General features: G+C 32.2%; 1 protein-coding gene across 7 annotated transcripts in view; it reads right to left on the bottom strand.

Annotated features, from left to right (window-relative positions):
• The window catches only part of Akap9 (A-kinase anchoring protein 9), a 127332-nt gene that overhangs the window by 14773 nt on the left and 92414 nt on the right, over nucleotides 1-20145 (bottom strand). For all 7 annotated transcript variants that reach the window (XM_077795946.1, XM_077795948.1, XM_077795947.1 and 4 more), the window contains 12 exons: nucleotides 16171-16323; nucleotides 15660-15839; nucleotides 14203-15273; nucleotides 12348-12488; nucleotides 11385-11870; nucleotides 10925-10988; nucleotides 10671-10792; nucleotides 9626-9817; nucleotides 9216-9404; nucleotides 5568-5712; nucleotides 1607-1826; nucleotides 765-915 (listed from right to left, as the gene is read on the bottom strand). In XM_077795946.1, coding sequence (XP_077652072.1) covers nucleotides 765-915; nucleotides 1607-1826; nucleotides 5568-5712; nucleotides 9216-9404; nucleotides 9626-9817; nucleotides 10671-10792; nucleotides 10925-10988; nucleotides 11385-11870; nucleotides 12348-12488; nucleotides 14203-15273; nucleotides 15660-15839; nucleotides 16171-16323 — 3114 coding nt within the window. The remainder of the gene's footprint in view (nucleotides 1-764; nucleotides 916-1606; nucleotides 1827-5567; nucleotides 5713-9215; nucleotides 9405-9625; nucleotides 9818-10670; nucleotides 10793-10924; nucleotides 10989-11384; nucleotides 11871-12347; nucleotides 12489-14202; nucleotides 15274-15659; nucleotides 15840-16170; nucleotides 16324-20145) is intronic.

Genomic DNA, 20145 nt, shown 5'->3' with positions numbered 1-20145 from the left:
AAATGTGTTTTTGCTTCACAGTTTCACTATATTAATAGTTTTTTTTATTGTTAAGTACTTCTGTATGAATAAGTTTCTGAGAAAGCCTAATGTTCTTTTTTTAGTTTTTTAAAAATATATTTATATATATTTATAGGTGGACACAATACCTTTGTTTTATTTTTTTTTTATGTGGTGCTGATCGAATCCAGTGCCTCACGCATGCTAGGTGAGCACTCTACCATATGAGCCCCAGCCCCAGCTCCAGCCCCCAATGTTCATTTTAAATATTCTTGAAGTATAACAGAAGGGCTCCTGGTACCAGGAAAGTATTCTTTTTACCCTTCTTTAAGAGGAAACAGGAACCAAAAAACTACTTTAGTATTAAACAGACACAACTGCCCTATTTATCAAAATGTGTGTGTACTAATTCATATCCCAAAAATATGGTGCAGCAGAGCAATCTGTCTGCTTCCTCGGATATAACAAAAATTTATTGTACCATTAACATTTCCTCATAATTCAGTTTAGATAACACTACAACATATTCAACACATGCAAGAGTCTAAGGTTGTCATTTTTTTAAAAATATTTTTTTAGTTATAGAGGGACACAATACCTTTATTTATTTTTACGTGGTGCTGAGGTTTGAACCCAGTGCCTCACACGTGCTAGGCAAGCGCTCTACCACTGAGCCATAATCCCAGTGATTAAGGTTGACATTTTAGACAGAGAAAAATTTCAAGAATTTAGATTTTCCAAAAACAGAAGGGCAAAGAGAATACCTCAAGTTGTTCTTTATCTCTCTCTTCATTGCGTCCCAATTTGGCTTTTTCCTTCTCTAAGGCCCACTGGAGCTCTCTTGATTTTTTCTGTTCACTTGCTAGTGTATCATTAAGCAAACGTAGTTCATCTGTTTTGTCTTTTACTTCCAATCTAAATAAAATGAATAAATGAACTTTCATAAACCTATTCTATGTATTGAGAGAAACAGGCAACATTTTCACTAAAGGGCTGAGGCATATTATAAACTACCTAATAGAAAAATATAAACTATTTAGAGATTAATGATTAACTGTGGTTTATTTCAAATTACCTGTTCCTAGTAGTACAACTACCATTATTTACCAATGTAACAATTATCCAATCTGTTTCTAGAAAAGAATATTAACAAAACATTTCCCTTGTCTTTTACTGAACATGGGAATTGTCATGCATTTTTACAAACGAGATACCTTAGTATTTACACCAACAAATATATCCTTTTCATAAGCGTTATATCTTCAATTACTGTGTATTTTGGCTAACTAAATTCTGAAACATATTGAGATCATAAACATTAAGTTCATATTGGCTGGAGGTAAAATAAAGATCACAAGTATATCTTATACAAGTCTCAAATAGAACTGAGGGCCACAATACAGTTTGGGCCAAAACAATCTTAAACTTATAATTTGGAAAAATTGGGGATTTTCACCCTCTACTGTAGTTTTTTCCTATAAATAACAAAATCACATGCTACTTAAACAACATGTATTTTATTTTTATAATATCTGCATAATATTTATGACAAAAGTACTCCAATTCCTTCACTAATACACGTTTATAATAAGGAAGTGTGGTATACCTGAATGCTTCTAATTCCTTTAGATGCTTATGCTGTGCCTTGAGTGTTGTTTCAAGTTCCAATTCCGTTTGTGCAAGTTCATTTTTTAGTTCAGCAACTACCATTTTTTCTGAACTCAGGTGTTCTTGAAGTTCACTTGCTTTGTCTTTCATATTGCTGAGCTCCACTTGCATCTCCAGAATTTGAGACTGCTTCTGCTGCATAGTATATTCCAAAAGTTCTAAAGAAAAAATGATCAATATTTATAATTTAACCTAGTAACTCCTATTTGGTTTATAAATATTTTATTGATAAGAACTGATTTGTAACATAGGAGATAACTGCAAAGCAATCATGAAAGGATTACAGTCCCCAAAGTTTAATACAAATAAACTTTATGCATGTTTTCCTCATAGTGGTAGTAGCCAAGATTTCAGAAGTATTTATGAAAATAATAAAAGTTTAACAACAGGGGCTGGGGTTGTGGCTCAGTGGTAGAGTGCTTGCCTAGCATGCATGAGGCACTGGGTTTTATCCTCAGCACCACGTAAATGTAAAAACAAAGATATGTGTCCACCTAAAACTAAAATATATACAAAAATTTTAAAAAATTTCTTTATTTATTAATTTTAGTTGTAGATGGACACAATACTTTTATTTATTTATTTTTATGTGGTGCTGGGGATTGAACCCAGTGCCTCACTCAGTTAGCCACAACCGCAGCCCTCCAAGAACTTTTGAAAATCACACATAGTACTTGTAGGAGTTATTCATGTATCTATGACTATAATGGTTGCTTCTTTTGTTCAGCCTCTCTTTGCAGACAGTCCTTAGGAACTTTACTTTTATAATTGTTCCAGAAATAGAAGTCCAAACTCCAGTTGAGATCTTGTTTTTTTCAATAAAAAGGAACCAAAACCTCCATAATACACATCTGTTACAATGAAAACAAACTCAAGAATTTAAATCTCGGCCAGGTGTGGTGGTGCAAGCCTGTAATCCTAGTGGCACAGGAGGATCATGAGTTCAAAGCCAGCCTCAGGAATGGTGAGGTGCTAAGCAACTCAGTGAGACTCTGTCTTTACATAAAATACAAAAGAGGGCTCAGTGGTTGAGTTCAATGCCCGAACTAAAATCTTAGACATGTTAAATAAGTACAGGTTACAAAATATGCATCAGGATCCTGTTTTTATGACAAAAAATATACTTATGTACATATGCACATTGAAAAGGTCTGTAGACATATTTACTTGGGTGTTAAATAGTCATTAAATTTTAGCAAAGTTCATCAACAGACATTACAATTAGTAAGAATGATATTACAAGAAGGACATAACATTGACTTTAGATGATAATCATGTTAATTTAGCTTTTAAAACTATTTCTTAGGGGTAGAGGTTAATAATTTACACATATAAACATGAATCTACAGAGATAAGACTTCAATAGCATTCTATATAAACAATATTAATTCCCTTTAAAACTTTTCAATTAAGCCTTTGTCTACAGGGATATGTTTAATTTAACTTATTATACCTGTTTTCTCTGAAGAATTTTAACATGATTCAGCTTTTCAATGACAAATTTTGAGCTTGTGTTGTGATTTTAAAGTCTGCAAAAGCACAGGTGTTTCTATCATTACTACATGAAACAGTTACTAAAGATGCATGTGTCCTCAATAGATATGATAAGAATTTAATAACGATTTCCATTTATAGTTAAATTAAATAGACTTTTATCAGAAAGTGGGGAAAAGATCCAAGCAAGCATATCACAAAAACAATAATCCAAATAGTTGATAATCATATGAAAAAGCACTAAGCCACTTGAATAATTAAAATCAATTAAAACTATAATTGTGTACTGCACGCCAAACGGATTGGCAGCAAAGGTCTAACAATACCGGAAAGTTGGCAAAGTTGTATATAACACAACTCTCACATACTGCTAGTGCATGCACAAATTGACAAAAGTACTTTTTTAAAAAATATTTATTTTTTAGTTGTAGTTGGGCACAATATCTTTATTTTTAATTTATTTTTATGTGGTGCTGAGGATCAAACCCAGGGCCTCCAATGTGCTAGGTGAGCACTCTACCTGTGAGCCACAACTGCAGCCCCTAAAAAAAACTACTCTTTAAAATAGTTTGGTGTTCTCCAATAAATTTAAAGATATGAATCCTATGACCCAGCAATTTCACTCCTAGAAAGACATAAGTACAATTGCATCAGAAACACTTTACAACAGTGTCCACAACAGCATTGACTCTAATAGCTAAAAAGCAGAAACAATCCAAATCTAATCAACTACAGAATGAAATATTATATAAGTTGTAGAATATCCAAACAAGAGAATTCTATATGGTAACAAAAATGAACTATAGATAAATGCAGTAAGTTGGGATAATTCAGGAAGGTGACAGAAGCAAGACATAAAATATACAGATAAAGTTCAAAAATAGAAAAACTAACATATGATTTTGGAATATATAAATTAGTAATAAAACTAAAGAAAAATCAGGATAACCTCTAAGTTTCTAAAGAGGGGGTGGCTTTAGGATGTGGGCAATGTTCTACTTCTTAACACAAGCAATGTCTCCTCCACAGACATTCATATAATAATGTTATACTGGGGCTGGAGTTGTGGCTCAGCAGTAGAGTGCTTGCCTAGCATGTGCGAGGCCCTGGGTTCAATCCTCAGCACCACATATAAATATTAAAAAAATTTTAAAAAAGAATGTCATACTGAAGAGTTGAATTGTTCACTTTTCTGTATGTTGTTATAGTTAAATTTTTAAAAAGAGGGATAAAAAAGAAATGGCTACTTTCATTATGGATTTCCTTTTCCTTTAGGTAGTTATCCTCTAGTATGTAAAACACCTTTCTTAATGTACAGCTTTAAGAGAGTTCAACATCTCTAGCAATTAGAGAAATGCAAATCAAAACTACTCTAAGATTTCATCTTACTCCTGTCAGAATGGCAATCAAGCATCAAGAATACAGGCAACAACAAATGTTGGCGAGGATGTGGTGGAAAAGGCATACTCATACATTGCTGGAGGGACTGCAAATTGGTGCAACCACTATGGAAAGCAGTATGGAGATTCCTCAGAAAACTGGGAATGGAACCACCCTTTGACCCAGCTATCCCATTCCTTGGTTTATATACCCAAAGGACTTAAAATCAGCACCCTATAGTGATGCAGCTGTATCAATGTTTATAGCAGCTCAATTCACAATAGCTTATCTATGGAACCAACCTAGGTGTCAATCAACAGATGAATGGATAAAGAAAATGTGGTATATATACTCAATGGAATATTATTCAGAGCTTTAAAGAAGAGTGAAATTATGGCATTTGCCAGAAAATGGTTGGAGTAGGAGAATACCATGGTAAGCAAAGTAAGCCAATCCCATAAAACCAAAGGCCAAATGTTTTCTCTAATTTGTGAATGCTAATTCACAATAAGGTGGGGGGTAGTAGGGAAGAATAGGGTTACCTTAGATTAGGTAGAGGGAAGTGATGGGAGAAGAGGGGAGGAAATGTGGGGATAGGAAAGATAGTAGAATGAAACAGATATTATTACTGTATGTATATATGTGACTACATGACCAATATGATTCTTCAACATGTATACTCAGAAAAATGAGAAATTATATCCCATCTATGCATGATATATCAAAGTGCATAAATGCATTCTACTGTCATGTATAACTAATTAAAACAAACAAAGAAACAAAAAGAGACCATGAAATTAATTTGTTTAACTTGGTCAAGGTAAGGCTACTGTATTTAAAATTAGATACAGCTGTTTAAAACCAATTTGACAATCCTCTAGCCACTACAGTAATTAATACAATTAATGTTATGAAAATGAGAAATCAATACCACTAAAAGGAAATGTTTTAACTGAGTAATAATAATGTAGAGTGAAATATTTTCACCCATTTGTGAAATTATATGAATCTGTTTTGTAACATACCTAGGTTTGGTTTATCATTTTCTTTTTCTCTTTTCAAGGTCATTTTCTTGTCATTAATTTGAGCACGTAGTACTTCAATTTCAGATAATAAGCTTCTTCTGTCTATTTTTTGGAGATATTCCATAGCTGCTTGATATTCAATACCCTTTTTGTAACAAAGGAAAAGAAAAAAATCAAGTGAAGAGAGTTGTAAAGATAATAAAATTAACAACCAGAAGTCTGAAGAACAAATGAACCACACATGCTAAAGTTTTTTTCTTTTAAAAATTTCATTATTTTTCTTGTCTAAAATATGGGAAGATTTCTTGCAGATAGATGCTTCTTTACCTCTAAATACTGTAGTGTATTTCCTAAAAATAAGAGCACTCTTTTACATAACTGCAGTACAATGATCAAAAGAGTAATTAACTTATCATAATATTATCTGGTATAGAGAGTTTATTCAAATTTTGCCAAAAGTTCTTTAAGAAAAAAAAAGTGATTCATTCCTTTGTCTTTTGTGATCTTAAATTTTTTTGAAGAGTACAGACAGGTTATTTTGTTACATGTCCATTAATTTAAAAAAACTTTTTTGGACTAATGTAAGTCAAAGTACTTGAGGAGTTCAGCCAGCTTTCCCCAATAATAGCTTATATAATCAGAGCACATTATCAAAACTAAGAAACTGACATGGATAAAATTCTATTTAAATTATAGGTTTTAATAAAATTTCATTTGTTTACATGTACTCATTTTTTCTCTTGGCATACAGTACTATGAAATTTCATCACTTGAACAGGTTCATATATATGTACCACAATAAGGGTACATATTATTTCAATCACCACAGAGACTACTCTGTAGTCCTACCCTCTCTCCCTAATCCTAACCTCTGGCAACTACTAATATGTTCTCTATCACTATAATTTTGTCATTTTTAGAAGTTACATAACACACAGGAAATTTAGGGTATTGATTGTTCCTTTTTTAATTGTTGAATAGTATTTCACTGTATGAATATATCACAGTTTCTCCATCTATTCACTTACTGGAAGACATCTGGGTTGTTTCAAGTATTGGTTATTACAAGGAAAATTACTGTGAACATTCATAAATAGGTTCATAAATAGACACAAGTTTTCATTTCTGTTGATTAAATATCTACAAGTGTGACTGCTAGGCTGTGTAACAGATGTACGTTTACCTTAACAAGACACTGCCAGATTTAGTTTCCAGAGTAGCAGTCCTACTTTACACTGCCTACCAGCAATGTATGTGACATGCAGTTTCTCTCCCTCTTTACCAGCACTTGGTGGTATCACTATTTTTTATTGTGCCCAGTCTAATAGATGAATGGTGGCCTCAGTTGGTTGTGGTCTCATATTTTCCCAAGTAGATTCTGATTATGCATTTCACAGAAGTACAACAAATTAATTCTTTCATATTAGGAAGTACTCGATGTCTTTTTTTCCTCATTACTGGTAATATTGATTCTGATCATTTGGGTGGGGTTTGCAAGGTTTCTCCAGTGTAAAGTTAGTGTTTTTCCTTTTGTAGTTAAAAATGATCTTTTAGGAATTTTACTTTTCTTATCAACTTTTTCACATTAGTTTTAGCATCCACTGTTGATTATTGCTGAATTGATCGTTACTATATTGTTGAATAAAGTATGATCTTATAATTCCTTCGTTCCTTATACATTTAATAGCTGGCATTCAACTGTGATAATATATATCCATCTATATGAGCTCATGAATTCTTATTTTACTCTTAACTTTAAAATCTGTCACTTTCATTTTGTTTGATCTTTTAATTTTCTAATTTTGGCCAGTGAGGGAACCTTCAACAGGCTTCTGTGACCTTCTGACATATTCCCTTATTTCTTTGAATAATTCTTAAAATGCTGGCAAAATGAGGGATTCCAGGTTTACCTTATTGTCTTCCTAACTCTATTCTTGGAATCACCAGATTCAAAAGGATTCCTAATTCTTTTTAATGGATAACGTATTTAAAAAAACAAGTCCTGGGTACTAAGTATTGTGAGAAGATTAAAAAAAATTTTGTTTTAGTTGTAGATGGACACAAAACCTTTAATTAATTAATTTATTTATATGTGGTGCTAAGGATTTAACCCAGCAATGTACACTGAGTTGCAACCCCAGCCCTGTGAGAAGATTTTTAACTACTGATTTGATTCTGTTGTAGGTCTTTTTCAGGTATTCTATTTCTTCCTGCATGAATTTTGATAAGTGATTTTTAAAAAAAATTTCACCTCAATTTTTTTATTTGTATAAATAAAATAATTTATAATATTTTGTTATTTTATTTGTTGCATGTTTAATTATGATCTCATCTTCATTTATAACATTTAAAAATCATAATGAATTCTCCAGAAAAGATTTTCTTATTAGCATTTTCAAGGAACCAATTTTTAATGTTTTATCCTCTATATTGTACTGGTTATACATTTCATTAATGTTTTTTACTTTATTATAGTTAATCTTCATTATTAATGGATCCTGTGTTTTCAGATTTGTCTACCTGATAAAAAGTTTTTGTAACCCTCAAATCAATACTTGTATTGCTTTGTCAGACATAGTTAGAGTAGTAAAAAATTTAAATTTCCTCATGCACATGTTCCTGGCTGAGTTAAACAAGGGCATACTCTACCTTTGTATTTTAGCTCTCATATTGTACACAAATGTCCTGTTTAGTAACTTGTTTTTCCATATTGTGCTTTTCATTTACGATTTCATGGTTTTATTTTTTAATTTTTTTTTTATTTTTTGAACTTTTTTTAAAAATTTTTTTTAAAAGAGAGAGTGAGAGAGGAAGAGAGAGAAAGAGAGAGAGAGAATTTTAATATTTTATTTTTTAGTTATTGGCAGACACAACATCTTTGTTTGTATGTGGTGCTGAGAATCGAACCCGGGCCGCACGCATGCCAGGCGAGCGCGCTACCGCTTGAGCCACATCCCCAGCCCCAATTTCATGGTTTTAAATGGCCCACAAGTGAAGGGCTTGGTGTTCCTAAGTGCAAGAAATCTGTGACGTGCTTTAAGAAAAGTGTGTTAGATAAGCTTCTGTATGATTGCTCTTGGCCGTGTTAAACATTAATGAATAATATACAACACAGAAGGTATCTTTTTTCTTTTTTTAATGGCACTGAGTACTGAGCCCAGGGCCAAGAGTATGCTAGGCAAGCATTCTACCACTGAGATACATCTCTTCTCCCCTCCCATATAAGATTTCTTTAAACACAACCACACAGAAAATAAGATCATGTATTGATTGGTTGATGAAAATATTGTGATTGAGGCTTGCAGTAACCTATTCCTGTATTTCCCACAGGAGCAATGACTCCTCGTAGATTTATAAAATATAACTACTGCAAATAATGAGAAGTGACTGTATCTTATTCCTTCTCTTTTCTTTAGGTTTTACTGCTCTTTCTAACTTTCCAAGTTTGAGGACTAGCTCATTAATTTTAAGTTTTTCTTACTTTCTAATATAAGACAAAGGTAATGTTCTTCTCCTAAACACTCTTAGTGGCCCCTGTTAAAAATGCTAATCTTCATACTTAAATTAAGACTCTAAAACAAATCAGCAACTGATTTTCTTATTACTATTAAAAATAGTATTCTTTAAAATAAAATTTTGTTTTGATACCTGTTCTTGTATTCGCTGTTCCAAACACTTTAATAATCCAACTGCATCTTTAGTGCCTAGAGCTGTCAGTTCAGTCTGAAATGTAGCTAGCAAAACATTGCGCTCCTTTAAGAAAACATGTTGGAGAGCAAGTAGAAATTCCCCTCGCCAGTCCGGGAGGCTCTCTTGAGATTGAGAATTATCATAAACCTAGCAGAGTACAAATAACAAAAGTTAGGTTTCAAATAAGCATGTTTTTAAAACATTCTACTAACCAAAATAGGTATTTAAAAGAACGTATGTATTTTTGAGTCTGAAAATACATACAATAATTTATGTGAAAATTCATATAAAAAAGAATTTAATTTACAAAGTTCATTATTGTCATTAAAAATAACAATGCTACATAGAATATAATATTCTTTGAGTACCTCAGATTCCCTTTGCACTTGTATTTTGGTAATTAAATCCTTAAGAGATGAGATGATATTAAGGTAAGCTCTTCTCTCTTCTAGCCAAAATTCTGAAACCTGTTGAATAGAATGATCTTCTCCATCACCAGATGGTGACTCAGTGAGAGAAAGCACCTGCATGCCCTCATTATGAACAGCTCTCAGTAATCCCTAGAAACCAAAATCCAAAAGCCAAAGTTATGACAACTTCTCCAAATACTGAAAAAATGAGAGCTACAAAGACAAATAAATATTAAGCAATATAGCATTATGAAGCAAAATAGATTTAGAAAAGCAACTGCAGAAAAGAAACTCCAGGCACCTTTACTAAATGCCTTCTTCCTGTGGAGAGCTAAGTCAATTGCAATAGATGGTCTATGATTTCCATAGCTTTCATCTCTAAGTTCCTTCAGTTTAGCTAATGTACTCTTCCCAGATTTAACGATTAGCCATTGATTTGACCAAAAGAAATACTGTGAGAAAAACTTCCATTCCTTGAGACTGCTTTTATAATTTTGGCAAACAAAAACACCAATAATAAAAATTATTTTTTTAAATCTTCATAACATAATTATTTAATATATTGTATTTTATTATCTGTGGAATATGGGAATAAAATGAAATAGATTCTCATGGATTTTTTTTTTCTTTTAAGTCATTTATTTTAGCCTGTTTTCATTTGAAGCATGAGGTGAGTGTTACCCTTTGCTTCTATTTGATGGGTGGACTGTACTAGACTTTGTTTGAGCAACCAGGGATGCTACTTCCAACATCCTTTTTCCTCAATATCTAGTTAACAGAGAATTGACAAAAAGATCTGGTCACTAATCCTGGAAGAAAGGAGGGAGTGGAGGGCAGCATATTTTCTTCCTCTCTCTCTCCCTTCCTTCGATCTTTCTTGCTATACAGTTTTTTCAGAGATCCAGTATATAACTTTAAATAAACTACTATGTTCAACATAGAAATTATACAGGCTAAGTTTACTAAAATATATTATGTTTCAGTAATATTTATCTTTTAGTACCTTTATTTTCTTTGGAAATGATTCTGTTAAATTTTCACCTTCTTCTCCTCGTCCTTCTGATGCTGTGTCAAATCCCTGATTTTGTGTAAGATAAACTCCCTGACTCCAGTCTGATCCAGAATCTAAAATAAAGAAAACAATCATTTGTTGTTAAACAAACAAACAAACAAAAATAAAAAAAAATACCCTCTCCAAACAAAAATAACATGTTTTAATCAAATACTATAAACATTTCAGAATTTTATATAACTTACCACTGGAATATATTTCTCTAGTTTGGTAAGCATTAGAATACGTTAGTTCAGGCATCAAGGATCCCTAATTAGAAAAAAGAAACAACATACATAAATATTTTTGTTTTAATAAAAACAGAACCCAATGAACTATTTTGCTGTTATAATGCTGTAAAAAGAAAAAAAAGGAAAGAAAAGAAAAAAACTCAATCTAAGCATACTTGAAATGAAACTATCTATGATTTATAACAAGTCTATAATTTTTTCCTTATGGATATTACCATAGTAAGAAGAGATATTATTTAAGGAACCATAACAAGTTGTAAATTTACATAAGAACTCTATTATCTAATACAATGGGGAGATTTAAATTCAAATAGTATAAAGAAGAGATATTTCCCAAATTTTTTTTAAAATTTTTGCTTAAATTTTGTTGACAACAGTGGAAACTCCCCCCACATGACAACAACAAAATAAATACCTCTTTAGGTCTCAGACACTGTATCACTGCCTTCAATGTACCACACTCTTCTGTCAGTAACTCAACAGCAACATAATGTTCCTTCTTTAAAGTTTCAGTTTCTGAAATATGTCTGGATTCCATATCCAAAATTTCAGCGGCATGAAGTTCTTGTATGTGTTCAATTCTTTCAGTAAATTGCTTAATTATTTCAGAGACTTTTTCTGAGGAACAGCTAGTCTGTACATCAATTTGAATTCCTGCATTTTTAACAAGAATTTGTGGAGTCTGGTTGCTCATGTTGACCTTGAGTATTTGGTCCGTTTGGGATGCAGTGTTTTTACCTACTTCAATAGGAAGTGGCTCTAAGCAGATGTTTCTGTTTATTGGTACTTCAGACTTATCCTCTTTTAATAAGAAGTGGGATAATTTCTTTTTTTCCTCATCAAGTTGATTCTTAACTTGGCTTAAATCTCTCTGAAGAGATGCCATATTGGTCTCTTTTACCTGAAACACAGATGAATTAAGTTGAAAATCTTGCACATCAAATGAGGAACTTACAGTGGAGAGGGAAAGAGTATAATTTCATTTATATGTTCACTTGCCTCAGAATAATAGGAAAAACACTTTGGAAACTGTAATACATATATACTTTTGCATGTATGTATGGTCACAGGTTACTACAAAATTGAAATAATTTTATTAGCCTTTACTTTTGTTTCTCAAGGGATTTAAGTTCTCTGTAACAGCAGTTTTTCCGCTTCCTTTACTAGAAGACTAGAGATTAAAAGCATTCTTCTAATATAAAGATTCCTAGCAAAACAAGCAAGGAGATGGTGAACAGATTTATAACAATGGAATTTTTCAAAAAGACTTGTAAATTTAGTTTAAGTTATGGCTTTGGACTTGTTTCTATAGGACATTTTGAAAGGGAATTAAGATGGGTAGAAATGAATGAATTAGGAGTTATGTTACTTGTCTTACCAAAAGCTCTTTTTGAAGTTTTTCTGTCCTTTCTTTGAAAGTGGCAAGTTCTTCTTTGGTAGCCACCAACTCGATTCTAAGAGCCTCAAGTTCTTCAAAAAATCCACTTTCTCCACTGGCATTTATTAACTCAGTAGTTGTCTGGATAACAGTAAAAAACATAAGAAATACACCATTTTTTTTTTTTTTAAAAAGCTAAGTTCAAAGCATTTACACATTCTAATGAAGCTTTTCCAAGACTGACTGCCTAGGGGTTTTAGTGATAAATGCTCTTTCAACAAATAGTGAAACATTTTAAGAACCCATCATTTTGTATTCTTAAGGAAATAAGAAAGATTTTCTGGGAATGAAAGACAAATCATGCCATTAATATATATATATATAAAACATTTATAAATTATTGATAAAAATATTCTTTGTGCCACTCAAAAGTTTCATATTTATATTACTTTCCTCAAAAGATATCAGCTCAAAGATAATTATTATAAGTTATACCTAAAAAGTTATATTAATATTTTAATAATTATTACCTACAGTAATATGCAATTCCAATGAGCTAGGAAGAAAAAGTATAGTGAATGAAATTATTATCCTTTGCCAATATAAATTAAGTAGACATAAAATCCCAATGTATCAATTAATCTTCTGGGGCAGATAAGACTGAACTTCTGGTACTTGAAATTATAAGTTTATTAAGAGAGGGAACTTGAAGGAAAAAAGTCTTTGTCATGTCTGTCATACACTAAGAAATAACTGCAATTTCTGATCTTTATGTAAGTAGACTTAGGTCAGTTACAAATTTTTCCTAAGAAGAATAAAATCTATTATGAGGCATAAAATTTGCCAAGCTAATAACTTGTTACTCATATTAATTCAATATGAATATATTTTGATATTTTTATAATTGTATCTCACCTACATAACTTTCACAGATTTTATGCCAAAATTGTTTTTGCAAAAGTGTGGTATGACCATTTTATGAAGCTCTCCCCCAACCAAAAAAAATTGTGCTGGTATTAATTAAAAATCATCTATTAATAAACTGTCTTCGGTGCAAGATTAGAATGTATAGAATACTCATGAATATACATTACTGTGGTGGTGATGATTATGGGTTGCACTATGGTACTTAAAAGAGATGATGACATAACATACTTAGTAGAGGTACATTAAGGGGGAAAATATCCACAGAAATTCTAGAGGACATTTGCTAAATTTAATGTTTCCATATTTATTTGAACTGTTCTAATTAATGACAACCCTGATTGAATAAAGATGTTTGAAGATCACAAAATATAATTTGGGCCCATTATTCTAGTGATAATAAAATGACCCTATAGTGTTAAATTTAATCTGGTCTCTATACCTTGAGTTTCTGTGTAAGAAACTGCAATGTAACTTGGTAGGAAATCAAATGAACAGAGTATAATCAACTACTAAGTCTCAGCCAATGATAGTAGGCAACTATGTTTCAGCCAATCATAGGCAATCAACCAATCAAATCACATCCAAACAAGGTCTAGCCATGACCAATCAAGCAATTTCTGAATTTTATTTGTGAGTTCTGCCTCTAAATACCACCCACTGTTGCACAGTGAAACTGTTTGAATCTCTTCTGGTTCTGAGTGTTGCACAATGCATGTAGCACTTTTTGCTCAAACAAACTCCTTAGTTTGTCTAAAGTTCTTTAAGAACAGTATGTTTTTTTTTAAATAAAATCCCATTATGTATAAATTGGTAGGTGTCAGCAGAACTGTTTGACTTAGTAAATTACCAATCAGCTTAATAAGCAAAGGAAAAAAAAAAAAAGAGTTTCTTAGGGTATTTATGTGAAAAACTCAAATATAAAACTAACCTTGAGAACAAAATCTCCGTGAGGGCTTCTTTTCCTTTCTTTTCCTTCTAGTTTTTTCTTACTGTCCTCCAATAACTTCTGCAATTCTATCAGCTTCTTTTCTTTTTCCAAAGCATTTTTCTCTGCAGTTTCTACTTGTTCTTTTTCTGAAATCAAAGTAGTATGCATTTCAATCACTTGTCTTTCTAAGTCTGATATTCTCAAGGTTAATGCAGACGTATCTGACTCCATCTTGTTTTCTGTTATTTGATTTAAATTCTGCATATTTTCCTTTTCAAGTTCTGATGAAGCTACTCCTTTATCTTGACAGAATTTCACATATTCCTGAACTGCCTCAAGTTGGACTTGACTTACAAGAGCAGCAGCTACTTTCTCCTCAAGTACTTTCTGTAGGTTTACAATCTTCTTCTGAAGCATTTCTGTTTCAGACTGGCCTTGTTCTTTTATGTCTTCTATTTGTTTATAACACTGGATAAGTTCTAAGTCCTTTGCGCTAACAGAGCTCTCAAGCTGTAGCAGTTTTGTTTGCAAATTTTTGGAAACTTTGGTGCTTTCTTCAAAAGATCTGAGATACATATTGTTCTCAGGGGGTTTAAGAACATCTTCAATATGGATTACTTCCAGTTCGGGTTGGTCTTTGCTGATATCATCTATAGTCATGCTAACACTTTCATCTGGTATACTTTGGATTTTTTCCTTAGGGTCATGTTCTCTCTTCAAGTTGACTAATTCTTGTGTTAGCTGATCCATTTTAAAATTGGTTTCTTTAAGTACATTTTTTGTGAAGGCCATTTCTTCATTAGTGATTTCTACTTGCTGTTCCAAAGCCAGCTTTTCAGCTATAACCTTTTCCAACTGATGTTTCAAGCTGTCCTCTTGTTCTGAGGGGGAACTGGTATCCACCAACATACTCTGTTCAATATATGACAATTCCTCCTGAAGTTTTTCAATCACTTCATTGAGCTTGTCTGTTTCTTCTTCTCTATTTTTCTTCAAACGTTCTTGATCACTCTTCAGACATTCTATTTGGGCTTCAAGATCCCTTATCAGTTCATTTTTTTCTTCAAAATCCTATTAGTTAATGAAAAAGAGAAACACAGAAAAGTATGTATTCATATTTTAAAATTTTGTTTTATTTTAGGGTAAAAACTTAAAGATGAGCAGGCACAAAAGCTGTATGCTTGTCAGACACATTATGTTACTTTCAATATAGACCAACACCTCCCTTATCACATCAAACAAAGACCTTATTTAGAACATCATTCTGGAAGTTCTATTAAACATAAGTGGCTTATGCTTTTAGTATTTGATTCTCTATTAGGAAAATGTCAACATTAGTACATTTTATTGGAAAGGATAAAATACTGAATTAAGTCTTTAACAGATGGCATCCAAAGCTAATCACTCTATTTAACTATATTAGATTTCAGATAATAACCAATTTTAAATGAGTATACCTTGTTATCTGTTGTAAGTCTAAGTTGTTGATGAAAGTCTCTAATTTGCTCATTTAATCGATCAATTTCTACCTCTTTTTCCTGTATTATTTGAGCAAATTTCCCAAATAGCATATGCTGGTCATGAGTAGAGATAGCCTCAGGATCCTTCATGGCAAATCTCAATTTCTCCATTTCATCCTAGTGACAAAAATAACCATCATAGTTGGATGTATTCATGACATGGCATTTTTCACAACATTGTTTCAATTAAGTCTTATAAAAAATACATTTCCTACAATGTACAAGTAAAAAAAATTAGACATAATATAGATCAATAATTCTTGAAATATTTTCATAAAAGATCTCAAAAATTTAATTATGAACAGAAAATAAGTTCCATGCAAATCTATTTGCTTGCTAGTGTTCTTCGAGTATTATTTAGATCTGGACTTAGTAAATGTTTATTATAACTACATAGGAGCAAAACTTATTATCTCTTTATAGAAAAAAAATTTTCTAAAACAGTTACCTTGAATAATTTATTTTCTTGTTCAAGTTCCTGTAGACGGGTAGTGGATTCCTTTTTCTGTATTTCCAATTGCATATGTAGTTGCTGAACTTCTTCATTTTTATTTTCAAGCTCATCTCTAAATTGCTCTAGTTGTTCTTCTAAGTTTGTTATCTTTAATATCAAAATTATGAAAAGTAAAGAAAAAAAAACTTTATACAGATGTTTGTCAAGATAGAATTAAGAATGTTGGGGCTGGGGCTGTAGCTCAGTGGTAGAGCGCCTGCTGTGCACATGTGAGGCACTGAGTTTGATCCTCAGTACCACATAAAAATAAAGATATTGTGTCCAACTACAACTAAAAAAAAAATTTTAAAAAAAAGAATGTTGTATTTGCTTTATAAAGTACATATGCTTAATTCATAACAATAAAGTGGTTTTCTAAGCCAGCCATACCTGTATGGTTCCTAGACATGCTCACACTGCACATTCTTTTTTTTGTTTTTTTGTTTGTTTATTTTATTTTTGTTTTGGCCCTGGGGACTGAACCCAAGGGAGCTTTACCATGGAACCACATCCCCAGCCTTTTTTTTCAATTTATAGTTTTTAGATACAGTCATGCTAAGTAAGTTGCTTAGGATCTTGCTAAGTTGCTGAGGCTGGCCTCAAACTTGCAATCTTCCTGCCTCAGACTTCTGAGTTGTGGGATTATAGGTATGTGCCACCGTGCCTGTCACACTGCACATTCTTAAACTATCTTGCCCAAGCAGAAGATACCTTAAAGAAGGACACCAGGAAATATTTTCTACCATAAGCAGAAAGAGTCACAGAAAGAGTCCACATGCTAACTCTTATGTTAAATTCAGTTAGAATTAAGTCAGTTGCTATTGAAAAGCTTAGAAAAATTGTAGAATTAATTCAGTTATTCTAGTATCAAATAAAACTAACTTAATATAGTCCCACAAATATCTAATTATAATCCATTGAATGCCCTGGCTGCTTTGTGGTTTGATTAAGCAGATGGAAGCAGAGATACACAATAAGGTCAAGAGATCCTTAGGTCTGAATTGCAGAGTAGGTTAACAAAATAATTTTAGTAGGAAATCAGAGAGCTCTTACTTATAGGAAAACAGAAATTTAATTTTTGAAGATGGATTATTAGTAATAAAAGTAAAATAATCCTCTTTGATGGTTATACCAAAAAAAGAGCTAATTAAGAGCTAATTATTGCTCTATTTAAAAAAATGGGTTTGAGAACATTAGCAGTCACTTTAGCTCACTGCTTCACAGCTACTTAATATTTAATAAATGAATTTATAAACATATATTTACTTGATGATCAAAAATGTTGCATTAACAGCAACCTAAGATGCAGAAGCAGTGTTTAGTAGTAACTGGCTCAGAGCCAACTTTAAATCATTTAGTGCCTAAAAGTTGAAAAGGGGCATATCTTGCTTATATACTGATACATCACACAATTAGAATCATTCTAGCACAGGCAAGGCAAGGCCTTAAAAATCAGCCTAAAAAAAGAAATCAGCAAGGAAAAAAAAAATCAGCCTAATATTTCTTAAACAGAAATGGTATCAATACTAAATAATGGCTATTATTTATAGAGAATTACTGCTAGGCATGGGTACAAAGTGCTTTATATATTGTTATTTTTTAAAAAGCCTGTAACAACCTTAGGAGCTCTATTCTATGATTAACCCCATTTCAGAAGTGAGGAAGGGAGTTACAGCAAGGAGTAACTTGTCCTGAGGTCACATGTCTACTATGTGGTGAAACCACCTTTTGAACCTGGGGAGTTCCAGTCCTAAACTATAATTTATCATGTTTCTTTTTTTTTCTTTTTAAATATTTATTTATTTATTTTTTTAGTTTGTGGTGGTCACAACATCTTTGTCTGTATGTGGTGCTGAGGATTGAACCTGGGCCGCACGCATGCCAGGCGAGCACGCTACTGCTTGAGCCACATCCCCAGCCCCTCCTGTTTCTAATAACTAATGTCTAAGACCTCTACTTAAATTTTTTGTAACACTGATATTGAACTCTGTAGACACTAAAATACATTTAGTGGTGGTACATATATAATTTCCAGGTTAGTTTATTGAAAATTGTGATGACTGTATCTTCTTCAAAATTATCTGACAGTATTTACATCTATTCTTCTCTTCTATAACAAATTTTAATGACAAGGTATTATAAAATCAACATACACATAGTTATTTAAGTTCAAAATTGCTGCCCCACCTCACATGACCTTTTTTTTTTTCCTTGTGACATCACTTAATAGTCAAATTCTTAGCTCTATGTCTTAAAAGCCCTGCTACTCAAAGTGTAGTCTCTGGAGCGGCAGAATAGGCATCATGTGAGAGCAAGTTTGATGCACAGAATCTTGTGCTGCACTCAAGATCTGCATTTTGGGAGCTGTGGCTCAGTGGTAGAGCGCTTGCCTAGCATGTGTGAGGCACAAGGTTTGATCTTCAGCACCACATTTAAAAAAAAAAAGGTATTTAGTTTCTCTACAACTAAAAATTTAAAAAAAAAGATTAAAAAAAAAAAAAAAAAAAGACCTGCACTTTAACAAGATCCCCAGCTGACTCATATGCAGAGAAGGACTGGTTTAAAGTACTAACATTTTTATTTTAAGTAGCTGAACTTGAGACATCACATCAGACTTTAGTTTCTCCAAATGACACTATGGAACATTCTTGTTATTCAAGCAGACTCTAGTTTCAGGCTGTCTTATAACAACACCCAAACCAGAAGAACATTAGAAAGGTTTAAACTTGTTTTACTTTTCTACCAATTGATATCTAGACTATTTGGATGACACTGATTTGTACCTATTAGAGTCTTATTTTATTTTTTAAGTGTTTTTTTTTTTCTCTTAAAAAAAAAAAGTATAGGGGCTGGGGTTGTGGCTCAGTGGCAGAGCATTTGCCTGGCATGTGTGAGCCACTGTGTTAGATTCTCAGCACCACATATAATCAAAAAATAAAATAAAGGTCCATCAACAACTTTAAAAAAATGTTAAAAAAACTTATATATGTTCCACTAATTAGATAGCATATTCCTTGAAGTCTGGTGTTGATTTCACAACTGAACAAAAGTGCTCTACATTCAGAAACAGCTTAATAATGAATGTTGAATGACAGTCTTTAACATTTTTCACTAACAAGCAAAATATATTCAGTGTTCTGGCATCATAGCATCATAGGGTTCCAGAATCAGTTCTTTCTGTCTGTACTAAGTACTAACCTCTCTTAAGGATCAGGTCACACATTGGCAAATTAGGAGATTTTAGAACAGAACCTATTCCCAGGGAGAGTGTTAAGGGTTAATGGGACAATGCATTTAATATACTTTCTAGCACTCAGCCCTCAGCAAAGTTAACTATTATTTACTATTGCTATCTATAAACTAGAGCTCATTAGTTCTACAGAGAGCTAAAACTTACTGATCCTTTTCTCAAAATAACTATTGTCTCCACAATATTTCCTTCTCCTATAAGAAGCTGTTTTCTTCTTTTTATTCATCCCACATTTCTAAATAGTCTAATGAACTTTCAAAAAAATGTTTTATACAAATCTAGGTTTTGGGAGTATTTGAACGTCTCAACTATAATGATACATAAGGATATCTTTATGTTTATACTCAATAGGACATCTGAAAACATTTGCCTAGTTTTCAGGATAGAATGCTTAAGTTATTTTCATTAAAAGACATATGTTTTAATTCTACATTCATACCTCCATTATTCAGTTATAGGTAAGGGAGTGAGTTCTGATAGAATACTCATTATAGTTATTTAAAGCAAGTAAATGAAGGTCAGCTTGTTATTTTAATCTGTATATATTCATTCAACATCTTTGGCTCTGGGTCTCTATCTGTAAAAACTGAAAGTCAGTTAATAGATGCTCTCTATGGTTTCTTATAGTTCTATACTACTAGTACCATGATCCTGAGTAAAAGGTAGATGTTTATTAGAAA

The sequence above is a fragment of the Urocitellus parryii genome, chromosome 3, assembly GCF_045843805.1.
Source record: "Urocitellus parryii isolate mUroPar1 chromosome 3, mUroPar1.hap1, whole genome shotgun sequence".
Lineage (NCBI taxonomy): Eukaryota > Metazoa > Chordata > Mammalia > Rodentia > Sciuridae > Urocitellus > Urocitellus parryii.
Note: the sequence above shows the minus strand (reverse complement) of the source record. Positions and strands in the feature narration are given on the sequence as shown.